At 41.6% G+C, this 24,000-nt stretch overlaps 1 protein-coding gene across 6 annotated transcripts in view; it reads right to left on the reverse strand.

Moving 5' to 3' along the window:
• Nucleotides 1-24,000, reverse strand: part of tenm3 (teneurin transmembrane protein 3) — a 663,973-nt gene that overhangs the window by 272,337 nt on the left and 367,636 nt on the right. For all 6 annotated transcript variants that reach the window (XM_084080238.1, XM_084080236.1, XM_084080237.1 and 3 more), the window contains one exon: nucleotides 7,328-7,598. In XM_084080238.1, coding sequence (XP_083936364.1) covers nucleotides 7,328-7,598 — 271 coding nt within the window. The remainder of the gene's footprint in view (nucleotides 1-7,327; nucleotides 7,599-24,000) is intronic.

Consider the following 24,000-nt stretch of genomic DNA (forward strand, 5'->3'; position numbering starts at 1 on the left):
TTAAGTAAAAGTACCAATACTGCAATATACTGTAAAAACACTCTGTTACAAGTAAAAGTTCAGAATTCAAAATTTACTTGAGTAAAAGTACAAAAGTATTGGCATCAAAATGTACTTGAAGTACCAAAAGTAAAATTACTAAAATATTTGAAAATAGCAGATCTACAAGCTCACAACGCGTCGCAATGCGACGCGTTGTGAACTGTTAGATCAGCTATTTTCAAATAGCCTATGTATAAAATAGGTTTAAAGTGGTTAATGTATGTTTCATTATATCATCATTTATATCTGAAAAGTAACTAGTAACTAAAGTTTTCAAGTAAATGTAGTGGAGTAAAAGTACAATATTTGCCTCTGAGGTGTAGTGGAGTAGAAGTAAAAGTATTGGAAATTGGAAATACTCAAGTAAAGTACAAATACCTCAAAATTGTACTTAAGTACAGTACTTGAGTAAATGTACTTAGTTACTTTCCACCACTGCTGAGGAGTACTGCGTGGCTGAAGGTTGATGTTCCATCATGGTGATACAGTATGAAGGTCATATCTGTGGTAAATGTCATGCTTGTATCACCCAAGGGCCCAGCGTTGGCCTTTGAGATTCAGTCTACAGTATATAGGAAGTGACAGTTCATATGAATGGCCTGTAGTTTCACTGTTTTAGCCCTGCTGGTGTCAGTTTCTCCATTCAAGCGGGTGGGTTTTTGAAAAACTTTAGACTCGATTTTCTTATCTTAGCCCATTAAGACCTGGAATTGTGTCATTTTTAGATTTGAGCTAAAAAAGCATTATTTTACACTTTGGGCTATTCAAAAATAGCAGATATACAAGCTCATAGCGCGGCACCGAGTGCCGCGCTATGAGCTTGTAGATCTGCTATTTTTTTTAAATCGTGAAAATGTGTGCAAATCTTTGAATATATATATTTTTAAGCGAACATTTTAACCCAAATCTTTGCTTCTGGGGGGTCCCTGGAACAACATATTTTGATGGGGGTCCACGGCCAAATACATATAATTTTGGGGGTCCTTGACATGAAAAAGATTGAACACCACTGATATAGAAACATACGTTTTTCAGAAAACTGTTGGGATTTAGCCAATGGCGTCGCTTTGTCCATTCATTTATACCGTCTATGGTATCACCATGTGAAGAGAGATATTTAGAATATATTAAAAAAACATACATTAACCACTTCAGCCCTATATGCACTATATGAGAGAGAGAGAGAGAGAGAGAGAGAGAGAGAGAGAGAGAGAGAGAGAGAGAGGGCTACAAATTGTGCTGTGAATTTAAGTTCAAGGTTGGAGTTACTGCCATGAATTCCCAGTGTGCTCACGTTGAGTGTGTGTGTGTGTGTGTGTGTGTGTGTGTGTTTGTGTGTGTGTGTGTGTGTGTGTGTGTGTGTGTGCGTGCGTGCGTGCGTGCGTGCGTGCGTGCGTGCGTGCGTGCTGGTGTGTGTACTGTGTACTATACTTGTGAGGACCATGTGTTCCTGGTCCTCACAAGAAAAATGATTGTCTTATGGTTATTTTTTATTTTTTTTACATGCGTTTACAATTATAAAAAGGTTCAGGTTGAGGTTAGGGTCAGGTTGAGACGTTTAGAGGTTAGGTTTACAGGGTTGGAATTAGAGTTAAACATTGATTTATGCTTAGTTGCGTGCCAGTGTCACGCACCGGGAAAAAAAATGCTAATCTACAAGCTCACAACGTGTCACAGTGCGACAAGTTGTGTCGCAGCTTGTAGGTCTGACATGTTTAGGCTTTTATGTTTAAAAATGACAAAATGTATTAAAAATGTCATTCATAAATTCGCTGACCTAAAAGGTTGATGATAGAAAGTCAAACCTGTGTGTGTGTGTGTGTGTGTGTGTGTGTGTGTGTGTGTGTGTGTGTGTGTGTGTGTGTGTGTGTGTGTGTGTGTGTGTGTGTAGTAGGCCTCTATCAAGGCACCAGTGTGACACTGGACTCCCGCGCGCGGAAAAATAAGACGGCCACGGTAGAGAGCCCTCGCAACAAAAGGCGGAGCGCGGACGACAAATTGCCCGGCGCGGAGCAGGCGGGGGGGGGGGGGGGGGGGGGGAGTTCAGGGTTCAAATTGAACCAATAAGGCTCGGGTCACGCCTGGCGGAGCGCCGCGGCGGCCAATGTTGTTCAGCCGTTTTACAAAAGGACAATTCCACCAAAAAATGTTAAAACAAGACCCTCTTGCACTGCAGTGAAAAAATAACTTGTTAATTTATTTATGTGTTTGTAACTCAGAAAAGACGTATGAATAAAATGGATTCTCACGGGTCTGTAACTCTGAGCACAGGTGGGTTGAGTAAACAAAATGATAATAATAAAAGAATAATAGTCACTGCAAGTAACATACAGCCTGGTGCCTGTCTGCAGGGAGAGGTGTCACATTTTGAGTAATTCTCTGACATAAATCTTCTCTTCTGGGGGTATACCTTCGCACAAAACCTTTTCAGATGCAGCCAAATACATATCATGTTGGGTAGGTCCTTGACCTGAAATAAGTTTCAGAACCACAGCTCTACAGCATTGGTTCTCAAAGTGGGGTCCGGGGACCCCTAGGGGTACTTGAGGGGGTTCCAGGGGGTCCCCAGCTAAATGATGGACAGGAACCAAATGGACCCTTATGGTTCTGTAACTCTGAGAGTGTACAAATGGAACCAAATGGACCCTAACGGGTCCATTTGGTTCCATTTGTACACTCTCGGAGTTAAATTAACATTGATTTTACAATATGAATTGGGGTCCCAGAGACATACATGCCATTAAATGGGGGTCCGTAGCCTAATGCATGTCAAACTGGGGGTCCTTGAAATTAAAATGGTTGAGAATCACTGCTAGAGAGCCATAAAAACCTTCTCTTATTGGGGTCCCTGGCTTATCTTTTCAAATGGGGGTCCGTGGGGTAATAAGCGTCTATTTGGGGGTCCTTGACATGAAAAAGTTTGAGAACCACTGCTCTACAGCTCTAATTTTATTAATATTTGTTTTAATATTAATTATTTATTATTATATGCCATACATATATTATATATGCACATAATACATATATGTGGATATATAGGAAATATATGTTTTATATATAGCCTATATATATGTCCACATATATGGATGTATGTACATAATGTAGAAACATATATGCAGGCGGACAATTTCGAATATGTCACATATATGATAAACATAAGTTGCATATATATAAAATCATACTCTCTCTCTCTCTCTCTCTCTCTCTCTGGGTAGAGTGTCCTCAGGGACCAGCAGTGTGTCCTTCAGCCCTCACTCTCTCCCCTCTCTCTTGTCATTCCAGGCTCTTAGCTGCTCAGCCAATCACACGAGCGGGCTAATTGCCTCTAAAGCTGTAAATTAACCAACTACATCGTAGACTCACTAGATTCATTCATTTGGCATTCAATACGCGGCCCCTGACCCCCCCTCTGGTCCTCTCTGTTCAGCACTATATACCTAATGACCGTACGCTTAAGGGTTCATCTTTTACACGTCCGTTCACACTTCATTTAAGTTGAAAAAGGACTCATTCTGCAGCCAATAGACCTTAATATGTAGATGACTCTTTTTTTCTTTTCTTTTCTGGTTCGTCTCCAAAAAGAATGGTTCTTTCCCATTGAGACCTGAAGCTGATTCTACATGTCTCCTAAAGCTCAACAGTTTTCTGAAAAACATATGTTTCTATATGAGTGGTGCTCAATCTTTGTTATGTGAAGGACCCCCAAAATTATATGTATTTGGCCGCGGACCCCCATCAACATATGTTGTTCCAAGGACCCCCCAGAAGCAAAGATTTGAGTTAAAAATGTTCGCTTTAAAAATATATATATTCAGAAGATTTGCACACATTTTCACGATTAAAAAAAAATAGCAGATCTACAAGCTCATAGCGCGGCACTCGGTGCCGCGCTATGAGCTTGTATATCTGCTATTTTTGAATAGGCCAAAGTGTAAAATAATGCTTTTTAGCTCAAATCTAAAAATGACACAGTTCCAGGTCTTATTGGGTTAAAAAATAGCAGATCTACAAGCTTCGAGCGCAGACACTTAGCAACAGTAACTACCAGTAACGACCAGTGTTGCCAGATTCTATGAGAGAAACAAGCAACCAGGTCTAGGAAAGGAAGCCCAAAAGAAGCGACTATAGGCCACATGAGCACTTTAAAAAATATACATCTGCTATTTTTAAATACAATCTTGGGGGTAAATTATAACAAGCAGACCTGTCAACACTGGCTCCCACACGTAAACACAGAGACACACAGTGTGAAGATGGGCGGTGCTCAGAGGGGGAAACTTGAGACAATAGGCCCATTGAACCAATCGACACCTTTCATGCAAATGTTGATTCTGCATGTAAGCAAATCTCCACCGCCCCAAAATACAAACCGAAACACACACACAAAGTAAGCCTTGTTTGTGATATAATTGTAACTTACATTTTTGACTTTAAAACAGCTATCTGTTGGAATGAAAACCTTCTTCGACATTCAAACTGTGTTAAAAAACTCAAATCACCCCAAAAAAAAAAAGAAAAACGTATTTTCTTTGTTTCTACGGTTTAAAAAGACCTGAAGCCGATTCTACATGTCTCCTAAATCCCAACAGTTTGTTGAAAAACGTATGTTTCTATATCAGCGGTGCTCAAACCTTTTCATGTCAAGGACCCCCAAAATTATATGTATTTGGCCGCAGACCCCCATCCAAATATTGTGTTCCAGGGACCCCCAGAAGCAAAGATTTGAGTTAAAAATATTCGCCTTAAAAACATATATATTCAAAGATTTGCACACACTTTCACGATTTTTCAAAAATAGCAGATCTACAAGCTCGTAGCGCGGCACTCGGTGCCGCGCTATGAGCTTGTATATCTGCTATTTTTGAATATAGCCAAAGTGTAAAATAAAGCTTTTTAGCTCAAATCTAAAAATGACACAGTTCCAGGTCTTAATGGGTTGAGGACCTTTCCTTCAGCCGCAGTCACATATGAGGTTTCCATAGGACAATATCTGGCTAATAACCAAAGTCTTTGTCATCCTTCCCATCAAAGCTAAAGATATCCCGTTCCCGTCACAGATTAAGGGCCACTTGTGTCACGCAACGCAACGCATAGCAACGGTGACGCAGAGCTACAGTATGCTCGCTTTTCTTAAAAAGCCTTTTTATCCATTGCCAATTACAATTTTCCAAAAGCCTCCACCAGAACTAACCCAGAATCCAAAACAAATGAGTCAATATTAGAGTTGGAAGGAGTCACAGAGCCATCATAAGACCGTATTATTCATGCTGACATCAGGGCCTGAAATGGAGCTGGAAGCAAGAGTTCTGAACTGGAACAGACTTCACGGCTCTATTCAAGTGGTGAAAGTCAAGACGTTTTTTAATATAACTGAAGAATTCACTATGACTTTGTTTTAACGTCAAATAGTGGAAATACTATCCTTGCGACAGCGATTTTTGCTGAACTTTCACCAATGTTCCCACAATGTTTAACCCATTTACACCAAATGTTCGCTTACAGTCTTTCAACATAACGTTTGCCTATTTTTGCAGAATAATTGCCTAGCTTTTGCTGAAAGTACACCTGCTGTATTTTCATCAAAACGTCAACGATTTTCAGAAAATGTTCAACTATTTTCGCAATTTTGTATTGTTTAGCTGGATATTCACCGATCTCATATGTGCTATTGCTGTATGATGGCCTATTATGTCCAGAATAGGGCCATCTTATGACATAATAGGCCATCATACAGCATGGTAATGATGGCAGACTCTGTGTGGGGTCCATGCGCTACATTGCGTATTATTATCGCGATTTTATATATATATATTTTGTTCATATCTGACGTTCACAATGACAGAAACCTTGCCGCAGTGTTTTTTGTCCCAAATGGGCCCGCTTTCGAATAATGCACCATTATCCGCATTTGACTGAGCTTTTCTGTTATTTGACTTGTTCTTTGTTCCTTTCATCTCTATTCTCTAACTCTTTAAATAGAGTGCTTTACACAAAAAACAACAACTTCGCCCACAACGGTAATCATCCTGTGTGACAATAAAAGTTGCTTCCGATTGCGATCTTTTCCAACTTGTTAGCATCACAATAGCTGTAATTAGCTCCTCCATCAAGCTTAATACACATGTGGATGTGAGGGTAGGGCTCGCGGGGCGACGCTGTATGCAAATGCATGTTAATCAGGTCGTAACGCAGATAGACATGTTGATTATACATCTGTTTACCAGCCCTGTCTGGGAGCACACAGAGAGAGAGAGAGAGAGAGAGAGAGAGAGAGAGAGAGAGAGAGAGAGAGAGAGAGAGAGAGAGAGAGAGAGAGAGAGAGAGAGAGAGACAGATAGAGACAGATAGAGACAGATATACAGTAGAGAGACAGAGAGACAGAGCGATAGAGAGACAGCTAGAGAGAGAGAGACAGAGAGACAGATAGATAGATTGAGAGACAGATAATCTGCTGGCCTAAAGATAAATATCTTCCTAATCACTTGAATAGCTTCACTGATCGCTGTTGCGATGGAACAAGTGTTAATTCGGATGTTCAACTAATCGCCTCTTCATGTTGTCAATCAACCACAACACATGCCATGGTTTTAGTCTAGCTAGCATGTTGTATATTATGTGAAAATAAGAATGATTTGAACAACTACATGTTTTGACTCCAGCAGCTGTAGCCTATACTGCCCAGGAACCATAGAGTACAGAAGTCCTGACGTCACTCGTTCGTCCCCTGGGTCTTGGGGGTAATTTCTCTATGGAGAATAACATTGGGTCATCTCTGGAAGGAAGTCGACGTAGCACACGTGCGCAAGGAAACCGGGGTTTTGGTCTGCCTTCAGCCTTTCACTTCCGGTGGTGCGACTATGTTTTCATTCCCACTAACAATATTTCTACATGGAACACTAACACCACTTCTCCCAGAGAACATGGATCGTTTTGGTTATAAGCCCACTTGTTTCTATGATGAAAGAGCAAGTTAAAATATGAATATCTTTCCATGGTTTCGTCTGCTCCGAGGACGCTATTGTGAAATGAGTTTCGGTTTGTTTCTAGTGGGGAAGGATCGGCAGACACGTAAATCCCGCCCACTACATTTGATTGGGTAAAGCGTGGCCTGCTTCCTGACCTGAAGGCACGCCCACTTGTAGGTCAGTGCGTACGCGATATATGACGAACCCCCCCCGACAGATTCAAACGTAGAGCAGAATCTGTTCTTGAGAGATTACAGACAGACAGACAGAGAGACAGACAGACAGACAGACAGACAGACAGACAGACGGGTATACAGTACCTTGTCTCCAGCGGCACATTGCTACCCAGCACCCAGCTGTCTTGCAGCGGGACGCTCTCGGGGGGCGTGGTCTGCAGCTCGGCTGGTGATTGGCCGGCCGCTGGGGCCGGGCTGCCAGTGGGAGGGGCTAGCTGCTGCCGCGTGGAGTGGTTGAGCGTGTGGCCGGCGTGGTGGGAGGAGCTCAGGGTGTGGTTGAGGGCCGTCACCGAGGGCTGCTGCCGGTGAGGGGGCGGGACCGGGGGCAGCGCCGAGTGGTGATTGGGCGGTTGCTCTGTGAGATCAGGAAGAAAGGGAGAGGTGTGGTTAGACGACGTAGATTATATTATATAACGAGTTTAAGTAGAATAATACACAAAACCAAAGCTGTATTAACCCTTTAAGACCGGGAACGCATCTGTGTCATTTTAAGATTTCTTTGGCTCTATAAAAATAGCAGATATACAAGCTCGTAGCGCGGCACCGAGTGCCGCGCTACGAGCTTGTAGATCTGCTATTTTTTTTGGTTTATCGTGAAAATGTGTGCAAATCTTTAGTTTGAATATATATATACTTTTTTAAAGCGAAAGTTTTCAACTCAAATCTTTGCTTCTGGGGATTTTACAAATGTCTTCTAAATCCTAAAAGTTTTTTTTTTTCCTAAAGTTTTTTTTCTTTTTTTTTTTACTTATGTTGCTATGTTTTCAATGGTTTTCAAACTTTTTTCATGTCAAGGACCCCCAAAATAATATGTATTTGTCCGCGGACCCCCTCCCATCTAAAAATATTTTTTCCCAGGGACCCCCAGAAGCAAAGATTTGAGTTATAAATGATTTGCACAAATTTTCAAGATTTTTCTAAAAATAGCAGATCCACAAGCTCATAGCGCGGCACTCGGTGCCGTGCTATGAGCTTGTGGATCTGCTATTTTTGAATAGCCAAAGCAATCTTAAAATGACACACATGCGTTCCCTTCCCGGCCTTAAAGGGTTAAAATGCTAAATTGTGTTGGGTAAACCAGAGGTTTTCAAAGTGGGGACAGAGGCCCCCTGGCGGGGGCCGCCAGGGGGCACCAGAGGCGCCAATTGGAAAGGAGAGAAGAATGAAAAGATAACATTGAATAAGCAAGGGATAATTGATGGGTAGCTGGTCATTATTGAAACAATAAATATTGCAAGGCTTCTTGATAAATACATGAATACATTGACCCAAAAGTAACAACAAAAACAAAGTATTTCCTTGCTTACGGCAATGAAAGTATTCCATAAGTGTTTTGCCATGGGCGGACACGGTCGCCTCGGAAAACAAGGAAGTGTAGTGGATCAAATAGAAAACATTTTTGGTTACTGCATTGTCTGCATATTTCTCGCTTCAAATGTTTTCAAAAACATTCTCGAGTGCAAACGCTTTGTTGTAAACGACATTGTTTGTGTGTTTACATGGCTGTCATGTTGGATTACAGCATAAAATCAAGCAGTGCAGTGCAGGTTGATATGAGCAGGTGTTCTGAGTCTTTGATTATTACACAGATCATTATCCAGACATAACAAACCGCTGAATTCAGCGATTGACCAATCAGAATCAAGCAATCAAACCAAGCCGTGTATTGAAACACAATATCATGAATAAAATATCTAATTTCAATTCAGATTTTGAGCATGTCATTATTGTCTAAACCTTTGTGAAACATTTTCAAGATTTAAAAAAAAAAAAGCTAAAATAATATTTCACAGGCTATGGCCATTTAGGGGTGGTTGGCATGGAAAGGTCTGGGAAGCAGTGGTGGAAAGTAACTAAGAACATTTACTTAAGTACTGTACTTAAGTAACATTTTGAGGTATTTGTACTTTACTTGAGTATTTCCAATTTCCAATACTTTGACTTCTACTCCACTACATCTCAGAGACAACTATTGTACTTTTACTCCACTACAATTATTTGAGAACTTTAGTTACTAGTTACTTTTCATATATAAATTGTTATATCATGAAACGTACTTTAATCACTTTAGCCCTATTTTATACCTAGGTTATTTGAAAATAGCCGATCTACAAGCTCACAATGCGTCGCATCGCGACGCGTTGTGAGCTTGTAGATCTGCTATTTTCAAATATTTTAGTACTTTTACTTTTGGTACTTTAAGTACATTTTGATGCCAATACTTTTGTACTTTTACTCAAGTAAATTTTGAATTCTGGACTTTTACGTGTAACAGAGTATTTTTATATTGCAGTATTGATACTTTTACTTGTTACCCCTGGTGACTGGTGTAAACAAAGCACAAGGAACCATAGAGAGCAACAAACAAACAAACTGCTGCAAAGCACTCTGGGTAAAATGTGTGGATCCGCAGGCAGCAGCATCAGTGTGTTTATGGTTATGTGTTTCACAAAGTGTGTGTGTGTCTTTCACAGTGTGTTTATGGCTTCACAAAGTGTGTGTGTGTGTGTGTGTCTTCACAGTGTGTAGTTTATGGCTTCACAAAGTGCCTCGTCAGCGAGTCACTGAAGCTCTAACAACTATAATGTGTATATACACACACACAACGACACAATGACACACACTGACAGCCATGATGGAGGAGGAAGCGGCATTTCCATTTCTGTCAGAGATGACTAGCTGTTCTAGACCTCTGGCTCACTCACATTTAAATACAGACAACAACTTAGGCAAATGAGGGGGAAAAAATAAGAGTCTGGTCCGTGGGCTACTATGTGTCAATTTGGGGGTCCTTGACGCAAAAAAGGTTGAAAACCACTGCTCTATACCATTGGTTCTCAAAGTGGGGTCCTGGGACCCCCAGGGGTACTTGAGGGGGTTCCAGGGGGTCCCCAGCTAAATGATGGATAGGAACCCAATGGACCCTTATCGGTCTGTAACTCTGAGTGTACAAATGGAACCATTTTTATTTCTTGGGGGTCCCAATCTACACTGTAGTCCATTTGGTTCCATTTGTACACTCTCAGAGTTACAGACATATAAGGGTCAATTTGGTTCCTAACTATTCATTTGGCTGGGGACCCCCTGGAACCCCTCAAGGACCACTGGTGGTCCCCGAACCACTGGTTGAAAACTACTGGTATAGAGGGAAATGTTGCTTTCCCTCTAAGGTAAAATTACATACTGTACTATGAGTAGAGTACGTGACAAAATAATAACTACATTGAATCCAGTGAAACACAGGTTACGTTTTTTCCCTCCATTTCCCAAACATATAACCTATAAGGTTGTCCGCCCGACAACAAGAGTGGCACAAAGTCAAACTGTGGAACTCTGGAATATAAACTCCAGGTGAACTGTGTCAGTTTAGCGTGTTGTTGCTAAAACAGCCTCATTCCCCATGCAAAACAAATGCAACACCTCAATGCTAATGACCCTAAATGACACTAAACAGGACAAGGACAGGTCTGCTGTTTAACACACTGTAAAACCCCCCCACCCACAACCACCCCCACCCACACCCCCCGCTGTGGCGCTGTTAGACCTAAACGTATACTCCGCCACCCACCCTACGAGAACGAGCTCACAGCGCGTCGCGGGTGAGCTCGTAGATCTGCTGTTCTCGGCGCATATGAATGGGGCTTTTACTGACCAACCTAAACGGACAAAATCACCTTCAGTGTCAAGTACAGATGGAGAGAGGATCTCTCTCCCTCCCTCCCTCTCTCTCTCTCTCTCTCTCTCTCTCTCTCTCTCTCTCTCTCTCTCTCTCTCTCTCTCTCTCTCTCTCTCTCTCTCTCTCTCTCTCTCTCTCTCTCTCTCTCTCTCTCTCTCTCTCTCTCTCTCTCTCTCTCTCTCTCTCCCTCTCTCTCTCTCCCTCCCTGTCTCTCTCTCTGCCCTCTCTCTCAACTCTGTGTCTCTTAGTGTCCATATGCTGTTTAGCCGGCTTGGTAATTGTTCCACTTACACGAACCTCCGAGGCTAAATGCTAAACGCAACGGACACACACACTACACTGCACAAACACTACACACACACACACACACACACACACACACACACACACACACAATAAACTTCTCTAGGTGAGCATGCAGGAGCCGTTAACAAGCGAACATCTGTGAGCCGTCATAGCAAAATAATAACACCACGCACGCGCACACGCACACGCACACACCTATTTGCATAATGTCGTTTTTTTAAACTGTAAATGGAGCCTTTTCAGAGCTGATATTTTGACACACACACAGACACAGACACACACACACACACACACACACACACACACACACACACACACACACACACACACACACAGAGCTATTTGCATAATGTATTATTTTAAACCTTAAGTGAACCGCTTCAGAGCAGACACTTTGACAGGTGAACACAGCTGACAGTATAATAACATTAATTGTAGGTGTTTATGTGTACCGGCATGAAGTTAACCATTTAACCACTTAAACCAGTGATAGACGGTAAATACGAGCATTTACTTGAGTGTCTGTACTTTACTTGAGTATTTTTTATTTTTTGGATACTCCACTACAAAGGCACATATTGTTCTTTTTACTCCACTACATTTATAGGAAGCGGGAAAAATGCATTATGAATTAACCACTTCAGCCCTATAAAGAATAAGAAAAAAACACAGATCTACAAGCTCACAGACGCATCGCGATGCGACTTGTTGTGAGCTTGTAACTGTTCATTCAGTACCAGGACTTGTCATGACAATGTTTTTTATTTGCTCCATGTTCAACTATAAACTACACTGTTCCAACACCAAAGACTGCCATATGTACATTATTTCAGGGTTTGACCATTACTGCTTTTGCACAATGTAGGTTTGTATACGATTTTTCTATTTTTCATTTTTGTTGGCCTTAAAGGACGACTTCACCGATTTTCAACCTATCTTCATATAATTGGTCCTCACTAATACTCATGATAAAATGGTACCATTTTTTCCTACTAGGTCTGTGTCTCATAGGAGGGCTGTGGACAGTTCAGAGTCCCGTCTACCAGTGACATCATCAATGGGGAATCCAAGCTAATAGAAACTGCAGGCTTTGTATTCCTGGAAAGTTGCAATGCAATAAAAGAAGCCATTGTTCTCGTGCTAATAAAAATCTAAACAAAAAATGTGAAATCTTGTTGGAAAAAAAAATCATCTCTAACGATGATGTCACTGGTAGACAGGTTTCTGGACTGTCCACAGCCCTCCTATGAGACACAGACCAAGTAGAAAAAAATGGCACCATTTTATCATGAGTATTAGTGAGGACCAATTATATGAAGATAGGTTGAAAATCGGTGAAGTCGTCCTTTAAATATTGCTGCTGTTCCTCTATCTATGCAGAGCTAGTTTTGTTTTTGATGGTTGTTTACATCATTGGAAAGCCTTTCCATGGCCATGTTGAGATTGTGTCTCTAGAACTCGAACTGAATTGTCACCCTGAAACGTTTTTAAGTGAAAAGATAAATTAATAAAAAAAAGAAAAAATGCTATTATCACTATTATTTAAATGTATTTGAATTATTGGGTGGGATTACTTACTTACTTTTGTTTTTAAAGCAAGTACCCCAGTACTTTTAACTACATCACTGACAGAGCAACTTTCACTTGCAGTTGAGTAATATATTTGACCGGCAGTATCTATACTTTGACTCCAGTACTGGTGGTGAGTACTTTGTCAACCACTGCTTAAACCCTATTGATCGGGGTCCCCCAGGGGTCTGTAGTTGGGATTGTCCTTGTTTTCCCCTCTACACCAAATCCTTTCCACCCCAAAAAAAACTATATAAGTTATGAGCTCACAATGTGTCGCCTTGCTTTAACCCATTAAGACCTGGAACTGTGTCATTTTTAGATTTGAGCTAAAAAGCATTATTTTACACTTTGGGCTATTCAAAAATAGCAGATCTACAAGCTCATAGCGCGGCACCGAGTGCCGCGCTACGAGCTTGTAGATCTGCTATTTATGAGAAATCGTGAAAATGTGCGCAAATCTTTGAATATAAATATTTTAAAGCGAACATTTTTAACTCAAATCTTTGCTTCTGGGGGTCCCTGGAACAAGATATTTTGATGGGGGTTCGCGGCCAAATACATATAGTTTTGGGGGTCCTTGACATGAAAAAATATTGAGCACCACTGATATAGAAACATACGTTTTTCAGAAAACTGTTGGAATTTAGGAGACATGTAGAATTGGCTTCAGGTCTCAATGGGTTAAGTGAACAGATACATTTATAAAATAAAAAAAATGCTATTATCACAATTTTTGAAATATATTTGAATTTACTGGGGGAGATATCTAAATGTAAATACAACAATGCATTGATATAAAAAGGTACCCCAGTACTTCTAACTACTGTACATCATTGACAGAGCAACTTTCACTTGCAGTTGAGTAATATATTGGACCGGCAGTATCTATACTTTGACTCCAGTACTGGTGGTGATTACTTTAGTCAACCACTGCTTAAACCCTATTGATCGGGGTCCCCCAGGGGTCTGTAGTTGGGCTCGTCCTTGTTTTCCCCTCTACACCAAATCTTTTCCACCCCCAAAAAAAACTATATAAGTTATGAGCTCACAATGTGTCGCCTTGCTTTAACCCATTGAGACCTGAAGCCGATTCTACATGTCTCCTAAATCTCAACAGTTTTCTGAAAAACGTATGTTTCTATATCAGTGGTGCTCAATCTTTTTTATGTCAAGGACCCCCAAAATGATATGTATCTGGCCGCGGACCCCCATCAAAATATTTTGTTCCAGGGATCCCCCAGAAGCAAAGATTTGAGTTAAAAATGTTCGCTTTAAAAAATATATATTTCAAAGATTTGCACACATTTTCACGATTTTTCAAAAATAGCAGATCTACAAGCTCATAGCGCGGCACTCGGTGCCGCCCTATGAGCTTGTCTATCTGCTATTTTTGAATAGCCCAAAGTGTAAAATAATGCTTTTTAGCTCAAATCTAAACATGACACAGTTCCAGGTCTTAATGGGTTAATAGATCGGCTATTTTCACAGAATGTCCGCCTATTGTCAATTATTACTTTATACTTTGGCTATTCAATCATGAAAATGTGTGCAAATCTTATATATATGTATATATATATATATAGTATATTTTCTAAGAGCATTTTTAACACAAATCTTTGCTTCTGGGGCTTCCTGGAGATGGGGGGGGGGGGGGTCCACGGCCAAATGATGAAAAAGTTTGAGCACCACTGATATAGCAAAATAGGATTTAGAAGACTTAATGAGTTAACTTTATAATGTTTTTTTGTAAATGTTCTCCTATAATGAAACATTCCCAGAATAGAGACGCCAGGTTGAGAGTGTTTAATTGGACATTATACCTTCAGCTGTGTTTACCCGTCAAAACGTCTCAGAGCAGACAGACAGACACATCCATCAGTCTGTGTACCTGACACTCACACACACACACACACACACACACACACACACACACACACACACACACACACACACACACACACACACACACACACACACACACACACACACACACACACACACACACACACAGATGGTGTGTCATATATCTACATTATGTGTAATATGAGTGTGTTGAGTGTGTGTGTGACCGTGTGTGTGTTTGACCGTGTGTGTGACCGTGTGTGCGTGTGTGTGTGTGTGTGTGTGTGTGTGTGTGTGTGTGTGTGTGTGTGTGGTTGGTTGTCTTCTTGTGCAGCAGTTTGTGCGTGCGTGCGTGCGTGCGTGCGTGCGTGCGTGCGTGCGTGCGTGCGTGCCTGTCTGTTAGAGGTGTGCCGATACACTAATTTCACGAAACGATACGATACGATATTGGGCAGACAACTTCGATACGATTTCGATACGATACGCACTTTTTTATTATGAAAATATATGGGGGAGAAAAAAAGCAAATGTGCAAACAAATAATTCTGTTTTTGCATTATTCAGACATGCAAACTTGTAGCTTTTCAGCTACAATAGCCGTCTTGAATCCAAATAGGGCAATAGTGTGACACCTGACCCGAAAAAAACGACAACATGTTGTCACCCTTTTCACCTCGGTGCTGTTTGCATGCCTGATTATTATTATTGTAAAAAAAAAAAAAAAAAAAACATTTTTTTTTTTTTTCAAAACGATATTTTTTTCCCCCCAAAACGATACATATCGTCACGAAAACGTATCGCGATATATCGCGGGACAATATATCGGCACACCCCTACCGTCTGTCTTTCTTTCTTTCAAAATGGGCCTGAAACACATCTATCAGGAGACCACATTAAGGGGAGGTAACTGTAACTTTACCATCTGTTTTGTACGTAGTGTTTGTATTTGCTGATGACATGTATTGTAGTGTTGTAAACGTGCCGTGTACATTTATAACTAATAAAGTATTTAATAAATCACTGTCTGCGTGTGTGCGTGTGTGTGTGTGTGTGTGTGTGTGTGTGTGTGTGTGTGTGTGTGTGTGTGTGTGTGTGTGTGTGTGTTCCTGTGTGTCTCTCTCTATGTGTGTGTATGTGCGTGCGAGCGTGTGCGTGCATGCATAGATCACTCATACCGACTCATAAAAAAAGTACGTGTGAACAGTGAGAGCGTGCTAAAGCCGTATAAACCACTCATGTATCAAAAAGGATAATTCATTCTAAAGTTACAAAACTGACCTCATAACGTGATGTCACTCTCTCGTTGTCTCTCTCTCTCGTTATCTCAGTTACAATGTACAATTCAGGCGTCTAGCAGACGCCCTTTAATCCAGAGCGATTTACAGTAAAGCGTGGTAAACACGAGGTTAACACATCACACGCATAGAGACAGTGTAGTGCCTCTAGCATCAGTTTAAACGAGAGAGGTCTCCAACAGGGGGTCCGGGACCCCTAGGGGGTCCTCAGAGTTACTAAAGGGTGTGATATGATTTTTTTACCCCACTTTTTAACCACTTGAACCCTAGCGTCCCTTTTCCGAGGAGAACTTTAGCCAAAAATAGCCGATCTACAAGCTCACAACGCCTCGCAGCGCGCGAGGCGTTGTGAGCTTGTAGATCGGCTATTTTTGGGTAAAGAGGTATAGGTGTAGAGGGAAAAAAGAGCAGACCACATGAAACAAAAAAAGATGCATCTGAAACACACTTTTATACAATATAGAGGGGGGGGTCCCTGCTTCATCTCTCTCTCTCAGCTAGGGGGTCCTTGGCCCAGAAAAACGTTGAAGACTCCCTGGTTTAAACATTACAATAATATCAAAAACAAAACAATATGTACATCGAAACTACGCAAACTATAGCATGCCAGGTCAACACATGAATCATCTGGCATCTGTCTAAATAACACGCAGTCTAAATAACGCTTTAAGCACGTCAACAGCATGCGTCAACAGGCCTACGCAAAGGAGAAGAACAAATAGGATAATGCGAGCGTGAAAACATCTGAGAGCACTTCCCTGTCAATGTGTTTGGTCTTGTGTTTATGTAACATAAACATGTATACATTACATAAACAATTACACGGATTAGATGCGTTGTTGTGATGTCATGTGGGACCTTTGAACGGACAATAATATCCATGTGGGATGATTGTGAGAATGTAACAGTTGTGAGAGTGAGATAAACACAGAAAAACAACCAAAAAAAAACGGTTTTAGACTTAGTTCTACCCGACAGCGGATATTTGATAGGCTACACTACACGGTCGCTTCACAAATGTTTGGTCTGAACTAGGCTTTATGGCTACAGTTATGACAAGATTCAAGATGAGGCAACAGGATTAGGATTAGGATTAAAGGACGACTTCACCGATTTTCAACCTATCTTCATATAATTGGTCCTCACTAAAATGGTACAATTTTTTTCTACTCGGTCTGTGTCTCAGAGGAGGGCTGTGGACAGTTCAGAGTCCCGTCTACCAGTGACATCATCAATGGGGAATCCAAGCTAATAGAAACTGCAGGCTTTCTATTCCTGGAAACTTGCAATGCAATAAAAGAAGCCATTGTTCTCGTGTTAATAAAAATGTAAATAACAAATGTGAAATCTTGTTGGAAAAAAAAGAATCATGCCTAACGATGATGTCACTGGTAGACAGGTTTCTGGACTGTCCACAGCCCTCCTATGAGACACAGACCAAGTAGAAAAAAATGGTATCATTTTATCATGAGTATTAGTGATGACTAATTATATGAAGATAGGTTGAAAATCGGTGAAGTCGTCCTTTAAGCATCTAGGTGTTATGTTTAAGCTTATAAGGTGCAGAGTTATAAGGTTAGGGTGTTACTTAGTAGGTTTTAGTGACAGGGATTCTAAACCAAAGCCGGGAATGTTTGCCACAAATAACCGATCTACAAGCCGCTTGTAGGGGCGAAGATATTTGGTGTAGAGTGGGGAAAAAAGAGCGTACCAAGAACAGCTGCAACTGAGGTCCGTTTTACTAAGTATAGAGGGTTTAAGTAGGTTAGGCCAACGTTGAAAATGTCCTCCCTTACAGAGATATAGTGTTGATTTTGTCGACTAAAACTATGACAAAAAAATTGTTTTACTGACGAAAACGAAATAAAAACTAAGCTATGATGACAAAAACTAAGAATAAATAATATATTATATTGACAATTTCGTCAACAAATAAAAAACTAGACTAAAATGTCAGTGAGGGATCTAGTGGAGAAGAGATCCAGTAGAACTAAAAGACAAGTCATTTTATGTTTGGTTGCGCTCGGGTGTTGCGCTCTGAAAACAGCAGATCTACAAGCTCACAACGCGTCGCGCTGCGACGCGTTGTGAGCTTGTAGATCTGCTGTTTTCAGCACGCAACCAAGTGTAAAATCAGGCATTACGACGCCATCAAGGCACCGCCAACATACATTTTAGTCGACTAAATCAACTGTAGATTTAGTCGACTATAATCTTATGATATTTAGTCGACTAAAACTAGACAAAAACTAAAGCATTTCAGATGACTAAAATATGACTAAAACTAAATGGAATTTTATTCAGAAAGACTATGACTAAAACTAAATCAAAATTTGCTGTCAAAATCAACACTGCTACAGAGATTGTGACAGAAACGTGTGTGTGTGTGTGTGTGTGTGTGTGTGTGTGTGTGTGTGTGTGTGTGTGTGTGTGTGTGTGTGTGTGTGTGTGTGTGTGTGCGTGTGTGGGATCCCAGCTGTACGTTATAATCCGTCTCCTTTAGATGTTGGCTCACAAACTGAGACGTGTAATCTCTTGGCTCGATCGCTCTTCCAAGGTCCTCTCTCTCTCCCTCTCTCTCTCTCTCTCTCTCTCTCTCTCTCTCTCTCTCTCTCTCTCTCTCTCTCTCTCTCCTTTCCATCCGTCTGTCTGTCTCTATCCATTGTTTGTCGTCTGTGTGTCCTGTAAGCCTCCTTTAACCCATTAAGACCTGGAACTGTGTCATTTTTAGATTTGAGCTAAAAAGCATTATTTTACACTTTGGGCTATTCAAAAATAGCAGATATACAAGCTCGTAGCGCGGCACTCGAGCTTGTAGATCTGCTATTTTTGAAAAATCGTGAAAATGTGTGCAAATCTTTGAATATGTATATTTTTAAAGCGAATATTTTTAACTCAAATCTTTGCCTCTGGGGGGTCCCTGGAACAACATATTTTGATGGGGGTCCACGGCCAAATACATCTAATTTTGGGGGTCCTTGACATGAAAAAGATTGAGCACCACTGATATAGAAACATACGTTTTTCAGAATAATGTTGAATTTTAGGAGACATGTAGAATCGGCTTCAGGTCTCAATGGGTTAAACGCATCCCGCTGCTGTTCCAGGTGGGAATGTTTCCCCGTTATTTACCTCGCCCTGCTGTTCTGTATCGATGGTACCGATCGTGCGGGGGGGGGGGGGGCATCATATGTTGTCGTGCCCCCGTTGAGCCCAGCAAGCAGAGGATGAATCTATGTGTAGTGTTACGCCCATTTATGTTCCCGACTTTTTTCCGGCCCACCCCACTGGTTGTCCAGAGGTGGAAAGGTAACTAAATACATTTACTCAAGTGCTGTACTTAGCAGTAGGGATGTCCCATATTATCCACCAATATTAGCATTTATTCTTTAACGTGAAAGTTACAGGAGTTCTTACTGTATGGTGTGTGTGTGTGTGTGTGTGTGTGTGTGTGTGTGTGTGTGTGTGTGTGTGTGTGTGTGTGTGTGTGTGTGTGTGTGTGTGTGTGTGTGTGTGTGTGTGTGTGTGTGTGTGTGTGATATGAAATGTGAGCTTACCATAATCACAGTAATCCTTAATCATATTCCATCATATTCAAGGGCTTTTGGAGAGAAATGAGACTCCAGTCACTATCTTTATTAGATATGATATTGATATAATAGCCATTTTGTTTTATTAGATATGTGATGTTACCTGACAATTAGTTGACTTTTGGTGAAAAAGACTGCATATAAAAAAAAAGCCAATATGGGACATCCCTACTTAACACTATGTAACTTTTCTTTTAATGAATAAAATGTAATGTTGTCCAATCTGTATGGTAGAGTATGTTAACACAATATAACCTGGGGTGGTTGTATTTGTGTCTCCCTGCTCTTCTATTGAGACATTTAGTGACACAAATTTTGACCTGATGGTCAAGATTAAATGTATCCCCTGAGCAAGCAGTCAGGCTCTATTAGTTCAATGGTAAAAAAAAATGTCAGCACTTGCGCAGGAAATCAGGTTCAAATCCGGGGTGGATTCGGGGAAACTTACATAGTTAACCTTTTCCTTATGGGAGCCAGAACGTTTTTTTTTTTAACCCTTTAAGACCTGAAGCCGATTCTACAAAATGTCTTCTAAATCCCAATAGTTTTCTGAAAAACGTATGTTTCTATATCAGCGGTGCTCAATCTTTTTCATGTCAAGGACCCCCAAAATTACATGTATTTGGCCGCGGACCCCCATCAAAATATTTTGTTCCAGGGACCCCCCAGAAGCAAAGATTTGAGTTAAAAATGTTCACTTTAAAAAAATATATATTCAAAGATTTGCACACATTTTCACGATTTTTCAAAAATAGCAGATCTACAAGTTCATAGCGCGGCACTCGGTGCCGCGCTATGAACTTGTAGATCTGCTATTTTTGAATAGCCCAAAGTGTAAAATAATGCTTTTTTTGCTCAAATCTAAAAATGACACAGTTCCAGGTCTTAATGGGTTAAAGTAGAACAAAAACCCACGCACACACACACCCACACACACATGCACCGGAAAATACCTGCAGTGACAATGTGCAGGAAAAAGTATGTATCTCCCAGAACGCTCATCAACTAGGTATAATTTCCTCTCCATTCCATGGTAAATGATATGTCCTGTACATTTAGAGCTCTCTGCTCTGCCAAACAACACAGCAGGACACCTTCCTGTCAGAAAGGAGCCAACAATGGGTCCGAAACGATCTGAAGTTACTCTCCATCACTCCTTTAAAACAGCCCAAAACCCAGCGGTTGGTTTTACAACAACTCAATCTCATCCACTGGATGCCTCTCAGCACATCCTTCTGCTGGTTAACCACCTTGACCACCTTAACCCTAGGGTCCCGATTTCCGAGGCCAACATCCAGCGAAATTTGCCAATCTACAAGCTCAGCACGCTGTGAGCTCGTGAGTTGTGTTAACACATTGACTGCCAGAGTTTATTCATAATGTACTCACCCCTGTGCCAGCGATTTTCATGTTTTTTATTTTTTTTATTTTGTAATTTTTCATTGAAATAGTTTGTCTGACTGCGTTTTAAACACATACGACAGATCGAGCAGCAGAGAGCAGTAGATTGACACCTCGATCACTCTCTGACTCGCTCGACCCCCCCCAAACAGGCTCAAACAGTCCATACGGCATAACCGGATGTGACGTTTTCGACAATCCGATCGGCCTTCAGACCGTTGTGATACACGACGACGATGACTGTTAAGTCACCCAGACTAAAGAAAATAGAAGTGGAGCTCTCCGTTCGTTTTTTATGCCGTGTGAAAAAACGTGTTTTTCACTATTCTGGCCGAAAATTACCGGGGAAAAAATAAGAGAACCGGAAACAGAATCTGCGTCATTAATCCGGATCCCGGTGAGTGTGAAGTAAGTGGAAAACGAAACTGATGATGAAAAATAAACAGAGCAGCGCGATCACAGATTAAACAATGAAAATTCAAAAGAACGCATATATGCGATCTTTTGAATTGCGGCACGCAAGCGATGGATTTGAAAGAACGCATTAATGCGTTCTTGGCAATAAATGTGTTAAAATTCTTCACGGTGATATGAATATTATCTGCAGAAGTGCATGGTTTTATCACCTGAAAGCCACCTGAAGGCCCAGAGCCTTATAGCCCAGGGCCACGGGCTGCTGTGAACGCACGTGAAATCAATCTAAATGTGTTAATAATTTCAAAGTAATACTCCAGCCGCCGGACTGGCCGCGGGCGCCTGCAGAATCAAGTTCACAACATCGTCCATGAGTATCTGTTACCTGTAGTTAAGACTCTATAACTGTACGGGAGAAACACAGACACCAGGAAAGCTGAGAGGGTAGACATGTGTATGAGAGACAGACGGTAGGAAAGCTGAGAGAGAGACAAACAAATGGTAGGAAAGCTGAGACAGAGACAGACAGACAGACAGACAGTAGGAAAGCTGAGAGAGAGACAGACAGACAGACAGACAGTAGGAAAGCTGAGAGAGAGACAAACGTTAGGAAAGCTGAGAGAGAGACAGACGGTAGGAAAGCTGAGAGAGAGACAGACGGTAGGAAAGCTGAGAGAGAGACAGGCGGTAGGGAAGCTGAGAGAGAGAGACAGACGGTAGGGAAGCTGAGAGAGAGACAGACGGTAGGGAAGCTGAGAGAGAGAGACAGACGGTAGGAAAGCTGAGAGAGAGACAGACGGTAGGAAAGCTGAGAGAGAGACAGACGGTAGGAAAGCTGAGAGAGAGACAGACGGTAGGGAAGCTGAGAGAGAGACAGACGGTAGGAAAGCTGAGAGAGAGACAGACGGTAGGGAAGCTGAGAGAGAGACAGACGGTAGGAAAGCTGAGAGAGAGACAGACGGTAGGAAAGCTGAGAGAGAGACAGACGGTAGGAAAGCTGAGAGAGAGACAGACGGTAGGAAAGCTGAGAGAGAGACAGTGTTGGAGAGACAAACGGTAGGAAAGCTGAGAGCGAGACAGACAGACAGACAGACAGTAGGAAAGCTGAGAGAGAGACACTGTAGGAGAGACAGACGGTAGGAAAGCTGAGGGAGACAGTGTAGGAGAGACAGACAGTAGGAAAGCTGAGAGAAGGAGACAGTGTAGTAGAGTCTGAACTCCACCACGGACACATGGACACACTGATGTTAACTAAATTGTATTTTCGATGTCAGATCTAATTTCTTTTAGTTCCTGCAAAAGAGAAAAAAACAGAAGGTCCAATGTTTTCTTTGGCCAACATGTACCACCCACTCAGTTCAGACACAGAGCACAAAGCAGAGAGAGAAAAGAAAAGTACAATATCCTTCTAAATGCTTTTTCCTCTGGTCGCTCGACTCAAAACCACTAATAAGGAAAAAGTGATCGTGCCATCTTTGTTTCTGGACTGAAAGCCATGACCTCGGTCAGTACCGCGCACACACACACACACACACACACACACACACACACACACACACACACACACACACACACACACACACACACACACACACACACACACACACACACACACACACACGCCCGCACGCAAACTATCACGCATGCACGCACACACACACACACACACACACACACACACACACACACACACACACACACACACACACACACACACACACACACACACACACACACACACACACACACACACACACACACACAGCTTCGACAACAGAAATTGTATTATATTGTTTTTGGAGAACTCATTTGGGTCAGCAAGAAAGAAAGAAAGAGAGAAAGACAGAGCAAGAAAACAAAAGAAAGGCAAGCAAGCATACAGTTCAGCTAGTGCTATATGCTGTATGTCTGTACTGTATGTAATATGCAGAATGTCCCATTTCACAAGTTTTCAAATGTAAAAAAATATTTAGAAAATAGCAGATCTACAAGCTGTTAGATCGGCTATTTTCAAACGGCCAAATGTATGTAGGGCTGTAGGTTACTTTACATCAGTGGTTTTCAACCTTTTTCGCGTAAAGGACCCCCAAATTGACAAATATTAGCCCAGGGACCCCCATTTGAAAAGATATGCCAGGGACTCAACCATTTAGATTTCTTGGGGGTCCCAATCGACACTGTATCATCATCATCAGTGTTCATTTAACTCTGAGAGTGTACAAATGGAACCAAATGGACCCGTTAGGGTCCATTTGGTTCCATGTGTACACTCTCAGAGTTACAGACATATAAGGGTCGATTTGGTTGCTAACTATTCATTTGGCTGGGGACCCCCTGGAACCCCCTCAAGGACCACTGGTGGTCCCCGGACCACTGGTTGAAAACCCCTGCTTTACACCACTGCTCTGGACATGATGCTAGTTTGTTACAGGGACTTACCCCCAAATCCAACCCATGATGCTAGGGGCCAAGCAGGGAGGCATTGACTCCCATCTTTATAGTCTTTGGTACAGTATGATGACTTGGCCGGAGAATTGAACCCCTGACCTCCTGAGGAAATCTCAGCGCGGACAGGACACTCTAACCACAGGCAGTGGTGGAAAGTAACTAAGTACATTTATTTAAGTACTGTACTTAAGTACAATTTTGAGGTATGTGTAC

The sequence above is a fragment of the Gymnoscopelus microlampas genome (assembly GCF_963454915.1).
Source record: "Gymnoscopelus microlampas genome assembly, chromosome: 2".
Taxonomy (NCBI): Eukaryota; Metazoa; Chordata; class Actinopteri; order Myctophiformes; family Myctophidae; genus Gymnoscopelus; species Gymnoscopelus microlampas.